At 40.4% G+C, this 23,430-nt stretch overlaps 1 protein-coding gene across 9 annotated transcripts in view; it reads left to right on the top strand.

The window, feature by feature from the left end:
* The window catches only part of BBX (BBX high mobility group box domain containing), a 118,343-nt gene that overhangs the window by 49,392 nt on the left and 45,521 nt on the right, over positions 1-23,430 (top strand). For 7 of the 9 annotated variants that reach the window (XM_081859666.1, XM_081859663.1, XM_081859665.1 and 4 more), the window contains one exon: positions 22,986-23,156. In XM_081859666.1, the coding sequence (XP_081715792.1) occupies positions 22,995-23,156 (162 nt within the window). In that variant the 5' untranslated portion in view covers positions 22,986-22,994. Of the gene's footprint in view, positions 1-6,785; positions 6,911-19,547; positions 19,570-22,985; positions 23,157-23,430 lie in introns of those variants that run through there. The other 2 variants (XM_081859667.1, XM_081859669.1) reach the window with 2 other exon arrangements.

The raw sequence follows: 23,430 nt of genomic DNA on the forward strand, positions 1-23,430 counted from the left end.
AAATGCAGGACTCCATAATTCAGCTTTTCTGTCCTCCATTCAAAATTACGATGGCTGCAACCATGTGCGCAGTTAAATCCCACTGAAATCAATTACATGTAAGCTGTCTGACTTCACAGAATTGCAGTCTACGTTTGTGGGAATCTCAAAGTACATTTTATTTTCAATATAATTGCTGTGCTCAATACAAAGTGGTTAATAAATGAAAGGATTGTTGTCAACAAGGGTGTGTCTGCACAGGGACCTCGTACACTCCCATTCAAGCTAGAAAAAAGCTAAATTTGCTGCTGTTAGTCTTTCATCTTTAATATGTGAATCAAGTGTTCAATGTGTGTAAAATAAACACTGTGATGGAATCCAGTGGGGATGACTTTGCTAGCTCCTCCCTCCTGTTGCCATTCCAAGCTCCCTCCACATGAACAGCCATCTCTGCAGTTTTATGAAGCAGGGAGCTGGTTGTGCTTGTGGAGACCCCTGGGTGTTTTAGAAGTTAAGGCATGTTAGTGAACATGCACTGGTGGGGGGGGGGGGAGGGAAAGGAAATGCATTGCTATTGGTTTGCATCACAGTTTTTCTTCAAGCCTCTGTGGAAACAGTTTGGCACCTTTTCAGTCACAACTTGTTGCATGTATTTCCTGATTGGGAGATGGAAAGGGATTGACCTTATTTGTGCCTAGCTGGGCATTTGAAGAGAGAGAGTTAAAGGATTCAGTCAAACCCTATCGGATACCTTGAACACGGGAATAAACTGTGCCCCTGGCTCAGTACTTTTCACCATTTTTTTGTACCAATTGAAAACTCGGAATCTCATCAGTCTGGGATTCAGCAGGAGTTGCTCCTTCCTCGAAGACATAACACTCGCCCCCATCTGTGATGAAAGAGTGAGCTGTTTGAGTATGCAGGCAGTGTCAGTCCTGCAGGATAGTTCCTACCCCTGATGATTGTGTTAATGCATAGACAATACAAGGCTGATAGACATAACCGAGTTTATTGTTCTAACCAAAGGCCATGACAAACTTGCAGCAATAGTATCAATAAAATAATACAGAACGTATATCCACAATATACAGCAACACCCTTGTTGCAAGAGAGATGATATCAGAGACACAAGCAAGCTTAAATCTAGCTTGATTTCAGATTAAACCTCTGCATCACCACTACAATTTATAGTGATTTTATCCTTTTTTTTTGTTTTTGTTTTTGCAGCCAGTGCATAGAGCAAGGGTAAAGGTAAACGGACCCCTGCCCATTAGGTCCAGTCGTGACCGACTCATCTTGCTTTATTGGCCAAGGGAGCCGGCGTACAGCTTCCGGGTCATGTGGCCAGCATGACTAAGCCGCTTCTGGCAAACCAGAGCAGCACACGGAAACGCCGTTTACCTTCCCGCCAGAGCGGTACCTATTTATCTACTTGCACTTGGACATGCTTTCGAACTGCTAGGTTGGCAGGAGCAGGGACCGAGCAATGGGAGCTCACCCTGTCATGGGGATTCAAACCACTGACCTTCTGATCGGCAAGTCCTAGGCTCTGTGGTTTAACCCACAGCGCCACCCGCGTCCTTTTTATACCTACCGCCCACTAATGCATCTTTCTTGATGGTAAAATTTCCTTACCGCTCACCAGTGCTCGATGGAAGGAGGATTCCGATTGTGCCGTAGAACCCCCTACCGCCCACCTAGAATCCTGAAACGCCCACTGGTGGGCGCTAGGGACCGGGTTGACAACCCCCTGGCATCGAGGGCTACTTTGTGTGTTATGAAGCGAATATTGTCACTCAAAAGAAACCAAACCATTTCTGCTGGGTGGATCTGTTTGCTTGTGCAAACAAAGGTTTCAGAAGCAGTCTCTTGGGTCTCTCTGTAATGGGCAGGCTGTCAGATAATGAGTGACATAACAGAATGATGTATTAATGATGCAGTTACAAAGAAGCTTTCCGTTTAATTTTGTGGGAGTTCACTATGTTCTCAAAGTGAGTTTAAGAGCATACCAGTTTCATTTTAACCAACTTTATTGTGGTCATATACACCACCAAAACTGGTGAGGGGTGGGAACATGGAGCATGCAATTCCGAAAACCCTAGTTCACCACAGCCTCTTATTTAAGCACTAGGTTGGTAGCCTTAGGCAAACTGGTAGAGGAGGGATGAGACACACTGTCCGTACTCTGTGCCTAGCAAGGAGACCAAGAGGTTTCTCACTCTTCAGTGCCCTGTATAGAAATGCAATAGGCTGCTCTGACCAGCCTAGTTGCTGTTGTGTATTATTACTACTACTATTATTATTATAATAATTTATATACCACCCTATACCTGGAAGTCTCAGGGCAGTTTACATAAAAAGATCACGGTATATAAAATAAAAATAAAAGCAGTAAAATAATACCTCCCCCAAAAGTCACATTTTAAAAGGGTATGGGATGTTGACCAGGTCAACCAAAGGCCTGGTTAAAAAGGAAGGTTTTTCCTGGCGCCATAATGAAGGTGCCAGGTGAACTTCTCTGAGGAGAGCATTCCCCAGATGGGGAGCCACTGCATAGAAGGCCCGTTTTCATGTTACCTCCTTCCGGACCTCTTGAGGAGAAGGCACACAAAGAAGGGCCTCAAGATGATCTCAGGGTCCAGGTAGGTTCATATGGAACGAGGCGGTCCTTGAGGTATTGCGGTCCTGAGCCGTTTAAGGCTTTATAGGTCAAAATCAGCACTTTGAATTGGGCCCGGAAACTAATTGGTAGCCAGTGCAGTTGGACCAAGATCGGTGTAATATGCTCAGTCCATCTTGCTCCGATGAGCAACCTGGCCGCTGAATTCTGCACTTAGCTGAAGTTTCTGAACCATTTTCAGAGGCAGCCCTACATATAACGCATTGTAGTAATCTAACCTTGAGGTTACCAGAGCATAGACAACAGTAGTTAGGCCATCCCTGTCCAGATAGGGGCGTAGCTGGGCCACCAGCTGAAGCTGATGGAAGGCAGTTTGAGCCACTGAGGCCACCCGAGCCTCGAGCAACAGCAAAGGATCCAGGAGTACCCCCCAAGCTACAACTCTGCTTCTTCAGAGGAATGTAACCCCATCAAAAGCAGGCGATCTCTCACCCATCTGATTTAGGGAACCACAAGTAAGTCCTGTGGGCTTCTTTACAAGGCTCGGTTAGGGAGACACAGATTATTTTGCACATAGAAAAATGTATTTAAGTAAGGATGACCTCTATGTAGACAAAACGTTATACAGCAACCCTGAGATAAACAAGCTATTGTAGAGAGGTACAAATGTGTGTGAAATTGGCCCTCACTGACCTTTCTCACCAAAGCCTGAAGCAGGAAGGATGATAGAATGAATGTAGAAAAAGTGACCTTAGTCACAAGATAAAAGTTTAGATTTAGGCATGGGAACTATTTCACAACTGATTGTTGTGAGCTTATCTTGGACCGTTGTCCTTCTGAAGAGAAGGATAAAAATACATTTAATAAAATAAAGACTAATAGGGAAGGGATTATACAACTCTGGAGAATTTTAACATCCATTTTAAAAAGGTGTTACAGTAATAGTCAAATGGCAGTTAAATACTAGAAAGTTTTTTTTTTCCATTTCTTAACGATTAGTTAAAACCACAATTATTTTCTTGAAATGAGTTTATTTAAGGAGTTGGATAGCAAATTTGCTAATAGTGAATAAAGAATTGTTGTACTTAATTGCTGTCCTTGAAGTTGCCGGAATACTTTGATGATAACAGTTCTTTTGGAACTTGCCTTGTGATATCTGAAATCTGTAAACTTGAGATCTGTGCAGTTCAGACAAAACAATCCGAGTCTGGGAATGAGCTGGGTCTTCACACTCTCCTTCCGCCTCCATCTTTCTTTCTTTCTTTCTTTCTTTCTTTCTTTCTTTCTTTCTTTCTTTCTTTCTTTCTTTCTTTCTCTCCCCCACCCCACTCCCCTAGCTTAGTTTGGTTTGATATTCTGATTTGCTGGTAGCCCTTAAACTATAGTTTCCTACAATGGTCATATCATACGAAACTTTTTAAAGGATCTAGGATCCGAATAGTGTATTTTGTCTGAAATCCTACATAAACGTACTTTGAGTAAGTCCTGTTGAACTCAATAGGAATTGCTTCTCTGTAGACATGGATAAGACTGCACTGTAAATTATTTATTTACCGCTAATTGCAGGAATATTATTATTCATAATTTAGTGAAATGCCTAAATATATTGCATCCAGTCAGTGTTGGATATATGAGATAGACACAAAATGGCGCCTTAAAAATCTAGGTTATGGTCACTGCAACAAAATGTCTAATCGCAAGGGGGTTTGGACTAGATAACCCTTGGGGTCCCTTCCAATGCTACACTTATACAATTCTATATTCTTAACTATGGTGCTTGACTGTAGCTTACAACAACAATTCACTTGTCCCAGTATGCAAGAAGGAGAAGTGCACACAGGGGAAATGGAAATGGTATCAACCATTATCTATGGCAGAGGTTTTTAAACTATGGTTGCCATCCTAGCACCCAGAAATCTCCACACATTTGGACCTGTATCAGTAGCAAAACGTGCCTGGCATCTGGTGAATTTCAAATGCTGCACCGAGTATATAAAGATGCAGTATTGTTCTGACTTTTAAAAAAATTCCTCCTTGCAGTGTATCAGGTCTCAAAACGTTTTTGTAAAAAACCTTGAGCCCAATTGATGGTGAAATTCTAGACATGTTTGTTCAAATGTAAGGTCTGTGGAGCTCAGTGAGGTATACTGAGTTTATCCCTCACTGTTGCTGATTTGCACACGTTTATTTGGAAATAAGCTCCACTGAAATTCAGTTGAACTGAATGTGTTTTTGATGTAGGCAGGATTTGCTGTCCATCATTATAGAAAAAGTTTGTGGAAATCGGAACACTAGATGGCAGGCTGCAACTTAAGTTAATAATTTAGGTTTTCTAAGTTGGAACACTGTTGAATTACTATAAAATGTAAAGTGGATTGATGCATGACTAGAAATAGGTACAATACTGGTTTGTGTGTTTATGAACTGGGCGGGAAGCACTATATCCCTATATCCCCCCCCCCCCCCGTTTACATAAAATAAGATTTTATAAAATTATTTCTGAAAGATTACTTTCCAACATAACAAAAAAACCAAAAAACATTTACAGTTGGGTATCCACTGAAGGTTTGAACCCTTGGAGGAAGAAAATTAAATTGGGAGTCCTGGGAAAGGCTGCTTCTTGGCTTGTTTCAGCCTCACATGGGCATAGAGTGACACTTCTGTCCTTATGCGTCATCTCATTAGGCCCACTTGATTCTTAGATGGGGAGAAATAAATCAGCTTAAATTCAAATTGTTCAGTTTCACTGGGGAGTGGTGGTTGTTTTCCCAGATCTAAAAGAAATTGAAGGTCAAAGAGCTGAAAATGCTTTCACTAGTTGAGAGAATCAGAGTTTCCGGAACTCGCCTGTCAGCTGTAGTGGGGAATGATGCTGTTCTAATGTCAGGTGTCACTCTTCTTAATTAGAAAGAACCTAGCAGGAGGTAGAGAGTGATACCTATGCAGGTCACTGAGGATGGTATTAGGGGCTTAATTTACCCTCTGAAACTAGTTAAAGGACTTCCTTTGACATCAATAAATGAGATTCTGAAATCCAAAATTAAGTTATGCAGAACATGAATATAAAGCTTTTGACAGTTTTAAAATAAAGCTCACTACCATTACTTTGAAAAGCACAAGTGGCAATATTCTAACTAAAATAAAATGTTTGCTTTCTTTGAAGACCACCAATTTGTAGATTAATAGTAACTCAAAATGGTTCTTAACATTTCCAAGGCTATTCGTTTTAAAGCTTTGCTTCTCTTCCCCCTCCCATTACCCTAAGAACAGACTTATTAATAAAATATGATAATAGCAATTGATATTTCCAGCTGTGTCCCTGGACCATAAAAAGGAGACTGGTTTATTGTATGTTACTTCAGAATATGAAAAGAAGCAGAACAGCTGGTTCTTAATGTGTGAAACCAGCTTCTTTAGCAAAATTAGGCTTATGGAAGGAAACTTCTGATTGGAAACAATGTTTTGTCGTCTTGGTTTATGACATAGCACTTTGCAACTCAAATTATTATTAAGTTGTTGTGACGCATTAAGTTATATTATCAAAAACTCCAGAATAAGGCTTTGAAAGTGATACTGGTAGTTTAATTGTTATGGTTCTTTTCTATAAAATTGTACCTTTATTTCATCTTGTTAGTACAGTACAAATAAAATCTTACACTGAAACTATGCTTTTATAAATACTTCAAAACTATTGAATAACACACTCAAAGCAAATAATGCACAAAATAAAATTATTAAATGGTGGAGCAGTAAAACTGCTAGTAATTATTTATTTTTTCCCCACCCATCTGGCTGGGTTTCCCTAGCCACTCTGGGCGGCTTCCAACAAAATATTAAAATACAATAGTCTATTAAACATTAAAAGCTTCCCTAAACAGTACATTTGCAAAGCTAAGCAGGGTCTGGTATGGTTTCATATTTGATGGGGGATCAGGTGTTGAGCTTCCTACATTGCAGGGTGTTGGGCTAGATTACCCTTGTGATCCCTTCTAACTCTACAATTTGGTGATTCTATGAAATGCAGTGGGTACACATATTGTAAATTGATTTAAATGTGCTCTCTTTGTTGCTTGTATATACAGTCCCTGAAACATTCATGTGTGGTGTGTTTTTTAAAAAGAGCTGCACTCCTTTTTTCCCCCTGTAAAAGTTGGAAAGCGTTCTAGAACATTGAATCTGCAATATTCTAGATCACAATGTGCAGGTTGGTGAGGGTTCCTGTATGTTTACCTGACTAGATTCCTCCAGACAGCAACAGATCAAGGCCTGCTGGTCCTGCCTTCATTAGTACTCTACTCAGAGCAGATAAATGTAAGTTACTAAACCAATTGGAATATAGTACTTCTTTACACTTCATTTCATTAACATTTCCAGAAGTAATTGCTTATTTCCTGTGGGTTGTGACTAGCTATGTGCTGTTTTATGAACAGGGCAGGGAATGGGGAATCATAACTGCTATAGCTCACTGTTTCTCCGCTGGAATAATTGAAATAGAAAATGTAACTCGGTGTCAGTCGCTAGCATTAAATTTACAGTAGGGATGGGGAACCTGTGGCCCTTCAGATATTGCTGCACTACATCTCCCGTAATTCCTGTCTGGCTGGAGTTGGTTGGATTTGGAGTCCAACCAATCTGGAGAACCATAGTTTCCCCGTCTCTGATTTCTACAAGTATGCAGTTTTATGCTTTATACTAAAGCTATCACAGCTATCCCTCGGGAATATTTATAGGAAGCCACCTAGATGCTGCTCCCCATTATTCCTTGCAATGCTGAAAAATGGATGCCTCAACTTTTAGATTGCACACTGCTGTTGAAGGTAGAATATTCTTGGGCTGGCCCTGCTGTTGTACTGAAATGGTATATGATGAATTAGCATTGTTTCTTTGTTGTTGAAGACCAGTTACTTTTTCCTGTAGCGTTCTCAGAATAGGATCATGTTTAACCCTGTATACACCTATTTTTAATGATCAGTTAAATGTCTTGGAAAGGCATGGTGAGCCATATGTAAACCTTTATTCTTAATCCAGGACTTCCTTGTAAAAGAAGTTAAACACTTAACTTTTCAGGATGTTACAAGCCTCAAAAACTTAATGTCCTACATTGCTTTATATTCTTCTGTTTGGAAAGATTGCTGTTACTGCCTCCGTAATCAACTCCATCGTTTGCAGTCATTGCATTCCTCAAGAGAAAAACATGAATATGTGAACAGGGTCAGTTTCTAAATGAGCGCTTTCTTTTGGTAACAGCCACTGTTCAGTTGTTAAGCTGAGCTGAGGATATCTGCTTCAAAACCTATGGCAGATTAGTACATTTGATGCAGCTATTCACAATTGGTAATAACATTATTATTCAGGAAGATTAAGAATAATATTGCCAATTGTAGATAGTTGCATCAACTTTGTTAGCATCTGCTGTTACAACATCACTGTATTTGAACGTAATCTATCCCGGAAGACCGTTTGACATCCAATGTGCAATGGGTAGTCAGCAATTTCAATGGAGAAACGTGCCTTGGAAGCCATTGGACTTCTGAGATGTGTTCAAAAATGGAAGCATTCACTTCCAAGTTTTTGGTGTTCGGGTTCCAAATCGTTCGGCTTCCAAGATGCTCGAAAACCGAGGTTCCACTGTAGTACTGATTTGTTGTCTACTGAATCATGAATGGCTTTTGCAAGGTCCATAGCTGATTGGTAGGCCACATGCTTAGCATGCAAAAGGTCCTATGTTTTTGCCATCTCCAGTTAATATTGGTGAGGGACATCTGGTTGAACACTGGAAAAGCCATGCCAGTTAGAGTAAGTAGCATTGGGCTATAAGAGACCATGAAAATAATTTGGGCTCTTCATGTGTTCCCTTAGATTGCTCAAAAAACCTTGAAGGGGATTTTGACCATTTGAAGGAGACTTGAGAAACTAAGTTGTATATTTATTCAGCAGCTTCCTCCTCTGCCATTGCCCAGCCTTCAGCAACCCTGCCAAACCCTTGAAAAGAGTAAGGAGGTACCAGTGGTGGCACAGGGTTGCAAAAAGATAGGCTTATGTCTGCGAGATGCCCCTTCTGTATTTCTAGCTGTCCCCTTACTAGGAAAGGCGAACCAAATGACCAGAGAGGATACCTGTCTGGCTTAGATGAATATGAGCATTTCTTGCTGGCATTGTGGAGTTTGTAGGTTTCTATATTGCAATAAATAAATGAATGAATGAATGAATGAATGAAAAGAAATTTCACCATTTTTGCAGTAAATGACTCATGGACATGCCTAAGAGCATCTTTTTCAACTTGGAATCAGGCAGCTGCCTGCTCTGGATCTGGTTTTCAGTGGTAAGGGGAGAACAAGTGGCAGGGATGGTGGATAAACTCCATTTCAAGTCAGCATTAGTCTTGAAGGGTCTTAGAGTCAACTTGAATTGAGTATGCTTTTATGAGTAGGGAGAGTCAGTGTTTCAAGACCCATTTACTCCAATTTCATCAGCATCACTAATGAAAAAGACACTCTAGCCATTTTTGTTCATTATTTCTTGAGAGTTTACAAGTGCATAGGGCCTTGTGCAACCACCATGATAATCATCTATCTCCCAGCAGTTCCACCGCAGTAGAGAAGGATGGCTGGATACTCATTCAATTCCAACAGAGCTATAAATTGAGGAATGGGTTGTAAATTTCCTAATTGCATACGCCAACCTTGCAAATAAATCTACCGAAGTTACTAGCTTACAATAATGTTTATTAGGAGATTTTATTAGCCCACAAAAAATCTCAGAGTCTACAAATGTTTCCTTCACTGGTAGCATGCAGGTGATTCTTATCATAAGTTACAAGGTAAATGCCTACTTAAAATGCCTACTTATGCCACTTTAAAAGTAGTCAGATTCTAAACAGTCTGTCAGAATCACTTCATGTATTACATTTTTAGCATAATATCTTAGATCCTAAGTTTCTCTCTCCCCCTCTGTGTATGTGTGGGTGTGGGTGTGTGTGTTAGTGGGGTGTGTGTTAGTGGGGTGGGCAGGGGAAGGACTAGACCATATGAAAAATGAACATAATATTTTAGCTGCAGTTCATTCATTTTCAGTGTTGTATTCTTATAAAAAAGCGTGCCTAGACATTCCGTTGTTGCGCCCTTAACCTAGGTTTAAGGTGTCATTTTGCTCCTAGCTTTCATATCTCAGTTTCTAACACTGACCCTGATGCTGCACCGAGTATTCAGGTGGACAGAACTGGGTGAGATCAACTCTACTCTGCTCACCCACCCAGGTTTCAGTGACACAGACCAGACCAGCCTCCTCATCCACAATCAGATCATGGATGAGGGAGGTCTTTTTCAGAGCCAACCTGGCATTCAGCAACAGCAGCCACAGACCCAAGGGCTGGTTGATAGGACCAGCACAATTCCCCAGGTGGGATGAGGGGCTGGCATATGGCACAGTCACAAAGTGCCTGTGCTGTGTGCCCCATACCTGGCCTGCCCCACTTCCCACACCGTACTTCCCCCTACCCTGAACTATTGCAATTGGGGCCCTCCCTGCTCTACCCAGCTCCTCTGCTCCACACTAGCAAAAGCTTCTTCTCCCACATAATAGCATAAAACCTCATGCATGGGGGGGCGGGCGTGCTTTTGGGCGGTCATGTGGGTGGATATCAAATGCTACTTGTTTTCAGAGATTTTGTGCTAGGCCTTTATTTTCATCACTTGTTATTATGTTGTCATTTGTGGTTAACGGAGAAATTCACTCTGAGAATTTAATAGCATATTATTCTAAGTTGTTTATTAATATTAAGAGTCTGCTGTTTTTGTGGAAGTGTCTGCTGGATATTAATTTTCTGCCTGGCGAAAGTCTTCAAAAGACTGATCTTGTTTTAGTTCCCTTCGTTTGGTTTACATTCTGTAAAGGTAAATGGATTTTTATTTTGCACATTTCTACCCAGCCAATTCAACCAACCAGAAAATCTCAAAGGTTAATTAAAACCAAAGCAGCACTATAAAAATCATACAGTGAGAACTGTAATAGCAGTGGCAATCTGATCTTCTTTGTCAAACCACAGTCCTGAAGACTGACAACACAGAACCTTTTTCACCAGTTTTTTTAAAATAAATAAATCCCAGTTCTTCATGTGGAAGAAAGGAAGGTTCCTTCTCAAATAACACCTTATATTTCCAATGTTCAGATAAGAAGTATCAGCAGACTTGGGGGAATTCCAAGATTTGGGGGAATTCCACATGAGGACACAAGCCGATAAGGACTCACAAACCCAGTACAGAATGCAGACAGACTGTTTTAGGGGAAGGGGGTTAGAAAGGGAAACTGGGTAAGTTGGGAAATGGAATGGAGTATACTAAAGAAGGGCTAACCAAACAGGAGCACTCGACAGTGCAACACTTTGTTGCAGATGCCACTTGTTCTCTTACATTTAAACCAGCCTCATTGGATGCTTCTGATCCAATGTTAACTAAAGATTGGGATTGTATGGCATATTAATCCTGGCATACTTTGAGAGCTAGAGTATGACAATAATGGCCACTAGGTGGCACCTAATAGTCATGCAATGAGATGGGTGGGTCGTCCCCCCCCCCCCCCCATTCTTCTTACTAGTGTGTTAACAAAGGAGTTTTGTGTGACAGGACACTATTTTTAAAATTCAGCATCACATGCTTTCCAATGCTTTTTTTTATTTCTGCAGCCAATTTACAGCTTTCTAAAATGGCTACAAAAAGAAAAGAAGTTTCACGCAGGGTTTTTTGCAATCATTTGTACGGTCAAATAAATAATGAGTGTTAATATGTCATATTCAGGTTTTCTGCACATGCATCACCTTGTACAAGTATCAACAAAATTACGAACACACTGGGTGAACCGGAGTTAGCATCTGCTTCAGCCATTTCTTTTACCTCTCCACATAAAATATTTGTTGGCATCTGTCTGTCTCAAGAGACAATGGAAGAGTGTGTCTTTGGGGATAAAGTCAAGTCATTGGAGAGTTACAGCGCCTGCTGTGGCTGTAGAGACTGATACAGGACAGACCTGTTTTAGTGCAGGTGGGGCAGATAAAGGTGTCCAGTTTTGCTGCTACAGGTGCACCATGGCGTTTCTTCTCCCTCTGTTCTCCTCCCAGCGGTTATTTGTCCTCTGATCACTGCTGTGGATACACAACCTGACCGCCTGTCTCCAGGCACTGCCATCATCCGTACGGGATTCCCACATGGCGGGGTTAACGTTGTCAGCCTTCATGCCACGTTTGCAGACATCTGTGTAACGCAGAGTTAGTCTGCCAACATCCATTCTGTGTACATATCTTGATTATGATAATACCCTATTTTCAAGTTTGCTATCACAATGGCTCAGGTGGTATATGCGACACATATCTGATGTGCTTTGTGCACTTATGAGACTCCCAACTGTCCCAGCCACCATGGTGAACAGCCATGGGCAATAAATTACAATCCAAGAACATCTGGTGTTGGCTGTTGCTTTAGCATACTGATCTGTGTGGTGGTGGGCAGATGGAGCTGCCTTATGATGGCAGGACTGTACCAAATGACTGTTTAGCTGTTCAAACTCTTGTTGTCTTTCATTGTCTTCCGTTGTCTTTTCTTGACAGCTTAATTTTCCAATGTGTTGTCCCAAGATTGGTCAGGAGTCACAAATCTTCACAACACATGCAATCTAATTTCTTAACAGGCCTAACAATGCAGCCCTATACATATCTATTCAGAAGTAAGGTTACAATTCTAACCCCACTTACATGGCGGCAAGGCCTTTTGAAATCATTGGGGCTTACTTCTGAGTAGGCATAGCTAAGATTGCATTGCAAGGATTTAGTTAGTCCAATTTAGAGTGGAACCATGGAAATTAACAAACATGACTAATTTACATCCATTAATTTCAATAGGTCTATTCTAAGATGCAATCCTGAGTCCAGTGGGATTTAATCCCTGAGAAGATTGTAGCCTAAGGCATGCTTTCTGTGTTCTCTTATCTTTTCCATCTTTACAGTATTCACGTAATAACCTGCCAATGTACTGGATAGGCACTGCCTCTATTTGAAAATGCCACCAAACAATGAAGCAATTTCTTTCTCTTAAACAAGATAAAATGTGTTACAAGTAAAAGCACATAACAAATTGATTCTAAACAAACCTAATATTCTTAAGTTTCGTAATCATTAGATTCTTCTTAGGCAGAAAAGAGAAAGATATTACAGAGTTTCTTGTGGATTTAATTCCTTTCTGCCTTTGATCAGGTCTGGCAGTTTTTCCTTGTCTCCATCAGCCGGCTTTCCAAAGAAACAAACAGCTTGACAACAGAAGTGTGTACATCATACATCTAGGAAGGAATACCTGCCATAAACATTTCATGGCCAACCTAATGTAGCCAAGAGTTCTCTTGAACTTTAAGATGTGATTAGGTTTTTGAATATAATATTATTGATGGTTGCTGCATGTGGACCTAGCAGCTGTCTGGAATGGAATTGATGTGGAAGCCCCATTATTCTGTTCCAAAGTTATTTGGTGAGATGAAAATTAAGTGCACATTTCCAAGTTGTTAATTAACTATTTCCCCACTACTTGGTCAGAAGCAGCACTTCAAGAAGCAAGTTGACTTGACTGGATGCTCCTTGAAATGCTGGGTCCTTTAGGAAAGATCTGCTGCAGTACCTAATTAACAAATCACCCTCCTTGACTTTCCGCTGTTAACAGCCATGAGAGCAACAACACTATACATTGAAATGAGAAACAAGACTCAGGGAAAAAAATCAAGGGAGACTTTTACTCAGCGGTTAGTTACTTCTGACAGCACAATTTATCATAAATCTCAGCTAGCAAACTGTATTCCATTTGCTCACAGCATGTTCCCCATTAGACCACTAATTCTATGAAAGTTAGAAATGCTCATTACTAGCTCTCTGCTGTGAAATGGTACAGAATTGATTCACTGTCTGGCCAGTAATTAGTACCAAGTAAATGAGCTTTTCTCTCTCTGCATTTCATAGGCTGAAATTTTGTAAACGAGTTTTCCAGGAGTTAAGAACCCAATTACATTCTGTAACTGTCTTCTGAAGTTTAAATATGTTTCTTTTCACTAAGCCAAACCGTAGAGAAAGCTCTGCATTGGCTCAGTAATGCAAAAAGAGGTAGACGTCTTGGGGCTTTGCATTTCAGCTTTGTCACATTTCTCCCATAGCCCTTATCCCCTAGTCAGAAAAAAGTTTGGTATATGTAACTACATTTGTTCACATTTGTCCCTTGTTAGTCCGCTTGCCATATTCCTCTCTGTGGTGGCACTTTAAACAGAGCTCCCAGTGCTCCTCAGGAAAACGCATGGCTCTTACAGCAGTAGTGGGCATTGGTAGCAAAAGCACTGCAACCTGCAACATGCTTCAGCAAGCGTCCTTCCATTTTAAATACCTTTCAATGCTCTGCCAGACCATTGCTCTGGAATAGCATTGCAGGAAATTTTAAAATGGCTGCTGGGCCAAAAAATGAAAATGGGAGATTCAGGGAAGGCAGGACCAATCCTGAGAGTCAGATCCTTGGCAGCTGCCCTAAAGATGTAGAAAGCAAGTCACTTGGACTACAGTATTCTAGGGAAGCATGGGAATGTTCATCTAAAAATGTGACTAATGACCAATCTCCTTTGCGATGAGAGCTGCCATTTGTAATTTGGTGGTGCAACTCTCTAAACAGGGTAAGTGTGTGGTTCATATTGTTAGGGCTCCCAGACTCTCCAAGTCTATTTTCCAGGGATGTCCCTGATTTAGAGAAGCCATCCCGATTTCTAATTTGATCTTGGAATGTCCTGGTTTTCCTTAGGATGTCCCTATTTTCATTGGAGAAATGTTGTAGGATAGGGAGTTATCCCACACCTGAGCCATCTGAAGGGAGCCCTGTATAGGAAAGTTTTTCAATGTTGAAAGTTTTATTATGTTTTATACACTGTACCTTGGAAGCTGCCCAGAGTGGCTGAGGAAATCCAGTAAGATGTGTCAGGTATAAATAGTAAAATTATCATTATGGAATGGGACATCCCTATTTTCATTGGTAAATGTTGGAGGGTATGGGCTCTACCTCTTGCTGTTAATGGTAATACTAAATTTTTTTTATGGAATTCTTTTGCGCCTGTGAAAATAGAGAATGATGAAACCCACACTTGATGCTTTTTCGTACAGTTATTGTGCTGTGTATGATCTGTATATTTTAACATAATATGTGAAATATCACCCTGGAAGTATCTCTTTCAATGAATCTGGAAAATTGGCCCTGACACAAATCCTCTGGTGGCGATACACAGTGTTTACTGCATATAATATCTGCCCCTTTTTATTGATATCAGAAAATGTAACAGGAGGATGAAACAACAAAAAATGAAAACTAATTTGACAGAATTTTAATTGCACACTTCTGAAATAAGTAATGCAATAGTCTTGAAAATTTAATAAACAGTGTGCAGTTTATTTTGAAGAATGCTATCCATACTTTTGTTTGCTGGAACAGATTTCTTTCCACCTTGTATATATTACTTATTGTGTATGCCCTTGACAGTTTCTTGATCTTTAATAAGATTCTTGGAGAATGTGTTGCTTCTAATTTCCTCTTAGTGAATGTATCAAAATGGTTTATATATCTGATCAGGTCTATTTCAGGCTGCATATTTTGGACTAAGTGCAGAAATGCTGCCATGGCTAAAGCTGTGTATGTTTTATCTTCATTTGAGTTTATTAGAGTAATTTATACTTTCTTTCCCATATGCATGACTTTAATATTTTTAATCATAAATTGACAGATTACATGGGCCTGACGCCATCACACATTCTTAGCAAAATGCCTCTGACTAGCATGTGTGCTCGCAGACCAGTTCTCTATACAGAACAGCATAGTAGTGCTGCTACATAGGATTCAGGATTTAGAAGATATCTGAAGGCAGCCTTGTTTAGGGAAGTTTTTAACGTTTGATGTTTTATTGTGTTTTTAATATTCTGTTGGGACCCACCCAGAGTAGCTGGGGAAACCCTGCCAGATGGGCGGGGTAATGTTGTTGTTGCCTCTGCCGCTGCTAATATTAATTCCATTTTGGTGCATTTTCCAGAGGGACAGGGGCAAGATTTGGGGCAATGAGCAATGTTTGGAGCAATGTTACATGATGCCTAACAGCACAATCCAAACCCAAGATCTGCCTGGATGAGTGTTTGGGTTTCGGTGGATCTTGGGCTTTCCTGGGTGAGTTGGGGCAATCCCAGTGTAAGTCCCTCCCTACTGCTGAACTGCAGATAACACTAGTTTAAGTCCCTCACCCTGACTCAGCTGGCGATCAGACAGCAGGAACTTATAGCAGTGTAGGTCCCCCAAAAAGAGTATTCTGGGAGAGTGGCCAGGGCAGGAGACACAAGGAGAGATCTATACTTATTCCAGACTCTGTTCAGCTCAGTCATGTGACATTGGGTCCATACTCCCCTCCCAGAAGTAGAGTTTGGAATAGGGGTAAATTATGCTGGTCTAAATTACATTGACTTCCTATAGACAGTAGTTCTTTTGACAAGAGCATTGGGGGGACCTGATATCCTCCCTCCAGAGCATCTGTATAATTGATTGAAACCAGAATCCAACCAGAATCTTGAGGTCTTGGAAGGGGGTGAATGAAGTCTGTTGGGAAAGAAGTGGTTGAGGTGGGTTTAGCATCTGCACATTTTGCTCCTGAAATATCCTGGGGAGTTTCACAAACACGCACAGGTGGGGCAATTATTTGCAGCAGGGACGTTCCCAAATGCTAGCTGGGCCTAGTAATGTTAGTACTGCAGGCATTTTACTTTCATTTGAGCTGCCTTATTAAAACACACTGGGTCGTTGAACTACAAGGGCAACACAAATCACAGCTTTAACTAATAAACAAAATAAACTCCAGGAAATGCAATCTGCATATTTCACCCTTTCAGTAAAGCACAGTAAAATATTAGATTCTGTTAATTGGGAAATTAGGTAATTAGATTCCGAGCAAGTCATTTGCAACACATAGAGCAGCGTTGGGAAGGCTGTGACCATTGAGTTGTAGGCAAAAAGCAGGAACAGTCATTTGCAATGCACAGTACAACTTCCATTATCTCCCGCTATTGGTTATGCTGACTGGGGCTGATGGAAGCTAAAGGCCAACAATTTGGGGGGCAGCAGTTTCCCCTGACATAAAGACTCACAGCAACCATGGCTTGAAAGCAAAAGGGACTTGATGGAACTTAGTTAGTTACTCATTTTTTAATTACTGATTTTAAGTATCATTGATTTCAATGGTTCTGCTGTAAGTAAAACTTAAGTCCGGATCTAGCCACATGCCAATGTAAATATCTCCCGTCTGGGTTTAGAAAACCCTATTAACTTTTTGTTGCCGATTGGTTTTAAGCAGTACGTCATTTTGGAAAATTCACAAGTACAATAATAGAGTGCTTAGAATCATGCTGTGGGATTACTTATATTCTGTGAAGATTTTCTTAATCCTATTAAATGTAGGGAACAGAATAGTGCCAGTTTTGGTTGGTTGCAAAATAGTAACAATTCAATACTGCCTTTTCGTGTGAGATTGTTTTGTATGCTACTTTGCAATATTTTTTTTTCCTTGAAGGTTTTTAGTATTATTTCAGAATGATTGGATACTTATAACAACTGCTGAATTAAGTGAAGAGAAGCACAATGAAAGTCTATGGCATAGATTATTTTTTTAAAAAATGTATATTATTTTTCATTTTTTAACATCACACATAAAACAATATAATTCAACGCATCAGTTACTATTATTTTAATATTATTTATTACATTTGTATGCCACCCTTCATCCAAAGATCACAGGGTGGTTCACAACATCAAAATACAAAATGAGAACACAAAATACATAATAAAAACAAACCAATAACCCCTCCCAAGCCAACCACGTTGCTTTAAAGTATCAAATAAAATTCTTACAGGTCTCTCCAAAAAATCTTTCCACATATTACTATGAGATATCGGGAAGTTATAAACGCATTCATCTTGATGCATATAATAAAAAAAGGTTGCCACACATTATAAAAAAAGATGGGGATTAGAATTCCTTTTGGTTGCACAAACTTGGCACATCAGCTTTTCAGCCAGGGCTATTATCCATGCTCTGGCGTGCCATGCTTCAATGTTCAGTCCCAAGACAGTATACCACCACATAGCTATTTCCATACACACCATCGTGAAGAGGAGGCAGTGCCACATTAAATGTTCTTTATGAGCAACTGGTGGAATAGGCATGTCCTGAGTATTCTGAGTCAAGCAAGTTGAGGAGATGGTTGTAGGTCTGTTTGGTATAATACACCCAATTCTTTATTTAGCAAAAGCCAAAATGAGTGAACAGATTTACAAAGCCATCACATGTGCATACAAGGTCCAGTGACAATGAATATTGAGTCCATAGTTCATTAATCATTGGATTGCTTCACGTTGCACTGAGATCTGAAGCTCTCTTCCAGAAGCTTTTTTTCAGTTTCATGCTAAACTATGTTCTAGACATGTGCTAAGAAAATTTCACAGCACCTGATTGTTTATTCAACAAACACGGTTCATCCACATCTTTGTCCTGAGTCAACGGTATATGCTGAAAGAGAATCCAGGAATCTGGTTGTCAACTTGTGCCATTCAAGTGTTTTTTTTACTAGTGTTCCATGCATAATGTGCTGTATGAAGCATACTTTCAAGAAAAGCAGGCACACAGCCCAATCCAAACACCTTTTCTTGGAAGTAAGGATACATTCGTAAGTCACAGTTTCTAATGGTGGTAACGTGACAGTCTGCTCTGTAGGGAACACGGAAACCTTCCACACAATTAGGGTGATTTGCATAATGGATAGCTCTCAGGTGTCACAGATGCCACCAGTTTTCACATGGCAGCTGTAACTTAAAAATACAGTGGTGCCTCGCAAGACGAAATTAATCCGTTCCATGAGGCTCTTCGTATAGCGGTTTTTTCATCTTGCGAAGCAAGCCCATTGACAGCTTAGCGGATTAGTGCTATTAGCGGTTTAGCGGCTTTTAGCGGATCCGCTGATAAGCGGTTTAGGGATTAGGAAAAGGGGGGGGGAGGGGAAAACCCCCGCAGGAACTCGCAAGACATTTTCGTCTTGCGAAGCAAGCCCATAGGGAAATTTGTTTTGCGAAGCACCTCCAAAACGGAAAACCCTTTCGTCTAGCGGGTTTTCCGTCTTGCGAGGCGTTCGTCTTGCGGGGCACCACTGTAGACAGTTCCTATACAGGGTCAGACAACCTTTGACACTTAATGATGTTGGACTCCCATCTGTCAAGGCAGCATGGCCAATGATCAAAGCTGATGGGATTTGTAGTCCAGCAACATAGGGAAGGTCACAAGTTGCCCATCATTTTCAGCATCCCCATCTTTTTTTTTTACTGTGCCATGAACTGAACAAACACTGGTGTTGTCTGCTTACATAGGGGACCAGGGCTTCAAAAAAGTAGGGGCATGGCAAGTTCCCCTCTCTTCTACCACACATTTCCTCAGCTTCATCCCCACGAAACTCAACATACCTGCTGTAGGTAGTTATCAGCCATGAAAAATTAAATGGAACCTAAATGTACAGATTGAGTTTATCAGGGATGGCCCTCCAGATGTAGTTGGGCTGCACTGGCCATGTTGATTGGCATTGATGGGAGTTGGGAGTCCAGCAGCTTTGGCGGGGGCACATTGCTTCCCCATTCCTTTGGTATAATTATCGGATGCCAGAAATAAACACGGCATGGTGCTGTTCTTGCACTCTGTTTGTCAGCTTCTCGGGGAGCATGTAACTGCCCAGTGCTAGAAAGAGAGGTGCAAGACTTGTCCAAGACCTCAGTCTAAGCACAAGTCAGAGGTGAATGCTGAGCTCAAAAACAACTCCACAAGTGTTGCTGCAACATACCATCCAGATTACAAAAGACACAACGCTAACAAGTGACTTGCCCACAAACTGAGAGGTAAGGTCTAAAACCCAAACATCAAACCCTGAAGATAAATCCCCCTTAAATTAATTTACTCCAAAATATTGAAATTCCACCCGGAGCCCCCAAATCAGTTCCTTTTTGCATTATTGCACCAGTTCAACTGGCTAATACCTTGTTTCCTGAACGTCTTGCAACTCAAACGTTTTGGCTCCCGAACGCTGCAAACCTGGAAGTGAGTGTTGCGGTTTGCGAACGTTTTTTGGAAGCTGAACGTCCAATGCGGTTTTCTTGGCTTCCGATTGGCTGCAGGAAGCTCCTGCAGCCAATTGGAAGCCAAGTCTTGGTTTTCGAACAGTTTCAGAAGTCGAATGGACTTCAGGAACGGATTCTGTTTGAGAACCAAGGTACCACTTTAGTGTGCTTCTTGTCCCAATTCAAGATGCTGTTTTCAACCTATGAAGTATGACTGGGACATACATACCAGCCCACACACGTTGGACATGTAAAGAGTGCTTCATTGGTAGGAGGGGAAGAGGGACACACACAGCTCGGCCCTGCTCCCCAGCATCTGTGCATTGAACCTGGATGTCTTACAAAGAGATCTCTGCTCACTTAGAGCTTTCAATATGTAGGCTTCCAAGCAACCAGGTATTGTAATGTAATCTGAGTCCACCAGTGTCCTACAAGGAACTTCAGTAAGGACTGCTGAGGTGTAACATTGTTGTGCCAAGCCTTGTGCTGAAGCTTCAGCAAACTCTCCCAGTGGCCTTCTTGAGAACAAAAATTACAGACCCACCCCTCCAGATGATGGCTCAACATTTTGTGTGCCTATTAAAGGAGCTATAACAATGTGCCTCTACTATGATAAAATGAGTTTTCATGTTTCGGTGAAAAGTACTATGTTGCCTAACTTTTCGCGATTTACCGTACATTACTGCTAAATTTCTCATCCTTTTAATATTAACATGCAATTTCTTATTTTTGAAAAATGCAAAATAAAAATGAGGGCTATAGTTTAAGCACACAGTTTAAAAAGAAAAGTGTATGAGTTATATATAATTAGCATTTATGTGGTAATATCATGTTAACATGTCAAAAGGTTTTAATTAAAATCACATCGGCAATTAAATATATTATTCTAAAATGGTGGCATAAGGTAAAGGCAGCTCCTTAGCAACAGAAATATAAGAGTCTTTTTCATGTTTTTTTTTAATCTGGGAGTGAAAATGAACATTCTCATACTCATGTATGAAAACAGCTTTCCATATTCACATTTTTGCAGCCTGCTTTCTCTAATCTGGGCCTTTTTTTATACACATTTGCAAGCTGACTATTTTTTAAAAATAAATTTATTGGTTTGGGGTTTTTTTAAAATAACATCTCCCTTAACAAAAAACTTGGAAGTATAGAGCATAAAAATACACAGTCAGTAGGCTAAAGCATAGAATATGATTTAACCTAGAGCAACCCAAAAAGTTGACTGCAAAGGTTAAAGATTGTTTTTCTTATTTATGCAATCAATACAACAGTACCAGTCATCTGAAACGAGTCTTTCTGTCTCTAGCTAGTCATATTTTGTTGGTCAGCTTTGGAAAGTCCAAGACTTTCCAAAACCAGGCTATAACAAGTCGTTAACTGCTAATGACAGATAACCAGTAAGCGATTTAAATGAGAGATCAGCATTCTGGCCCTGAAATATATTCAGTAAAGTTAACCCAGCGGACTGAATGACTTGTTGACCAGTGGTATTAGGTAAAGGTATCTATGAAAACCCTGTCTTTCAAAAACCTGACACCTTAATGCAATACCACCATTTATGCTGCCATGTTTCCTTCATTTCACATCCTTGTGAACAAATGGTTTAAGAGAAAGTTGCATGTATGCAAGATAAAGAGTTATGAAGTGCCATTTTTGCAATGTTTTTAGGACTGTTTATTTCCTGGGCCATTTCTTCAGGCTCTCCTGTGTTAATATGTTTATATTTAGCACAAAAGATTTTTAACCTTGAAACACTGTGGGTAATATTTTCCCAGTGCCATGAAGTTCAGTAGGGAACTGAGATACCTTGCTCCAGAGGAATAAATTATAACTTCGTGAAGAAAGTAATGAGCTGCTAACAAACTGTTTAAAGTCACCTGTGTATTGGGGAACTCGTGTAAATATGTTGGGGATGCCCAAATTAAAATACTTCTGATTGCATATGAACAGCAGGTGCATTGAACTTCCACTGAAAAGTTATCCAGTTTTTGAGGAACACAATGATGACCTAAAGTTATAGTTCTAACTTTAGCTTTAAGTATTTTTAAGGGTTTTTTTTTTTTTGTTAGCTCTAGGCAAAAAATCCAGATCATACTATCAGATGCCATTATCAGGTAAAGCAGAAAACCCTTCCACTCCCTAGCCAACTGAATCATAAGCAAGAGCTCCTCTTATAATCCTGCTGCATACATCATCCTTCTGTCTAGTGTGACTAGTGGTGTGACTTGGTTAACTCTGGCTAGTGAATGAGCGGACAAGGAGGCTTTATTGTGAGAGATTAGCATAGAGGAAGTCAGAATGAGGAAGTTACTCAAGCAAAGGTAGAATACTTCTTTCCTTTGATGAGGTTCCTGCTTCATGCCAGCAGATTAAATGGTAATACATCTTTGCAAGGTTGCCTGCATTTCTAATTACAAGGTGAATGCATCCCAGATACCTGAAGATCTTTTTTAAAGCTCAGAGTGTTTTGCGAGTTGAACCGATACAGTGAGAAGTACGCACCACTGGATTCAATAGAACTTGCACTCAGGAAGCCATGTACAGAACTACAGTCATGCTGATCCTAATAAAATGTGTCTTATTCTATATATTTCTGCTCTTTCATGGCAAATCTGTATGATAGATCAGTGGTGGGCAACTGAATCTGGTTCTTCCAAATGGAACATTTTTCTGTCAACAGAGGAAGCATTTTTAAGGGACACTGGTTTGTGGGGAATGGCCTCATGGACCAAACTGGGATACATATTGGGCCTAATTAGTCCCAAGAGCTGAAGATTCCCCACCACTGTGAACACTTGAATTTCCCTTGGAGGTGTTGCTATGGGAGCTGTCACGATGAGCTTCTGGGATTCAAAATTTACTACTACACCACTAAGTGCATCTTGAGACATCATAAAAAAGGAAGAAACATCTGTCACAAATCCAGAGACTGCTAGTAGTAATCTGGTAAAACAAATGTTTGCATTCTCCTACCTATTTTGTACTTGGCTACTCATGCAGATGTTCCACTAAAATCTACAGAGCTTATTCATTCATAACGTAGTAGGACTGCATCTGTCAACATCCTTTGGGTAGCATATTATCTATTGGGGATTGAGATTAATAATTCAGCATTCGGTAGTAAAAGCTGAAAAAGTGTGTTCAATAGCATATTTGTTTTTTTATGGGAACATTTTATTTATTTCTGCTAGGTCACAGTAATGAAAGGCAGCAATAGGAATAAAGATCATTCAACAGACGGAGAGGGTACTGGGAAACGACCAAAGAGAAAGTGTCTTCAGTGGCATCCACTACTTGCAAAGAAAATCCTTGACTTTTCAGAAGAAGAGGAGGAGGAAGAGGACGAAGAAGATATTGATAAGGTGAACCTAGGTTGTCAAAAAGTAGAGCTTTAGTATGATATATGTTGGAGATTGGTTGCCTGTGCAAGCCTTCTAAAACCCATTTGGAAATCAAATTCATAGGTTTTTTTAAATATCACTCAGCATGACTATCGTGGTTTGCCCCCATTCATATTGAGTAATATCTAAAAAGAGTATCTTTTCCAAATGTTAGACGACCCCCACACTGTATCATGCCCGTAGTGGTTAAGAGCAATAGACTCGTAATCTGGGGAACCGGGTTCGCATCTCCGCT

The sequence above is a fragment of the Podarcis erhardii genome (genome assembly GCF_964252035.2).
Source record: "Podarcis erhardii genome assembly, chromosome: 4".
Classification (NCBI taxonomy): Eukaryota; Metazoa; Chordata; class Lepidosauria; order Squamata; family Lacertidae; genus Podarcis; species Podarcis erhardii.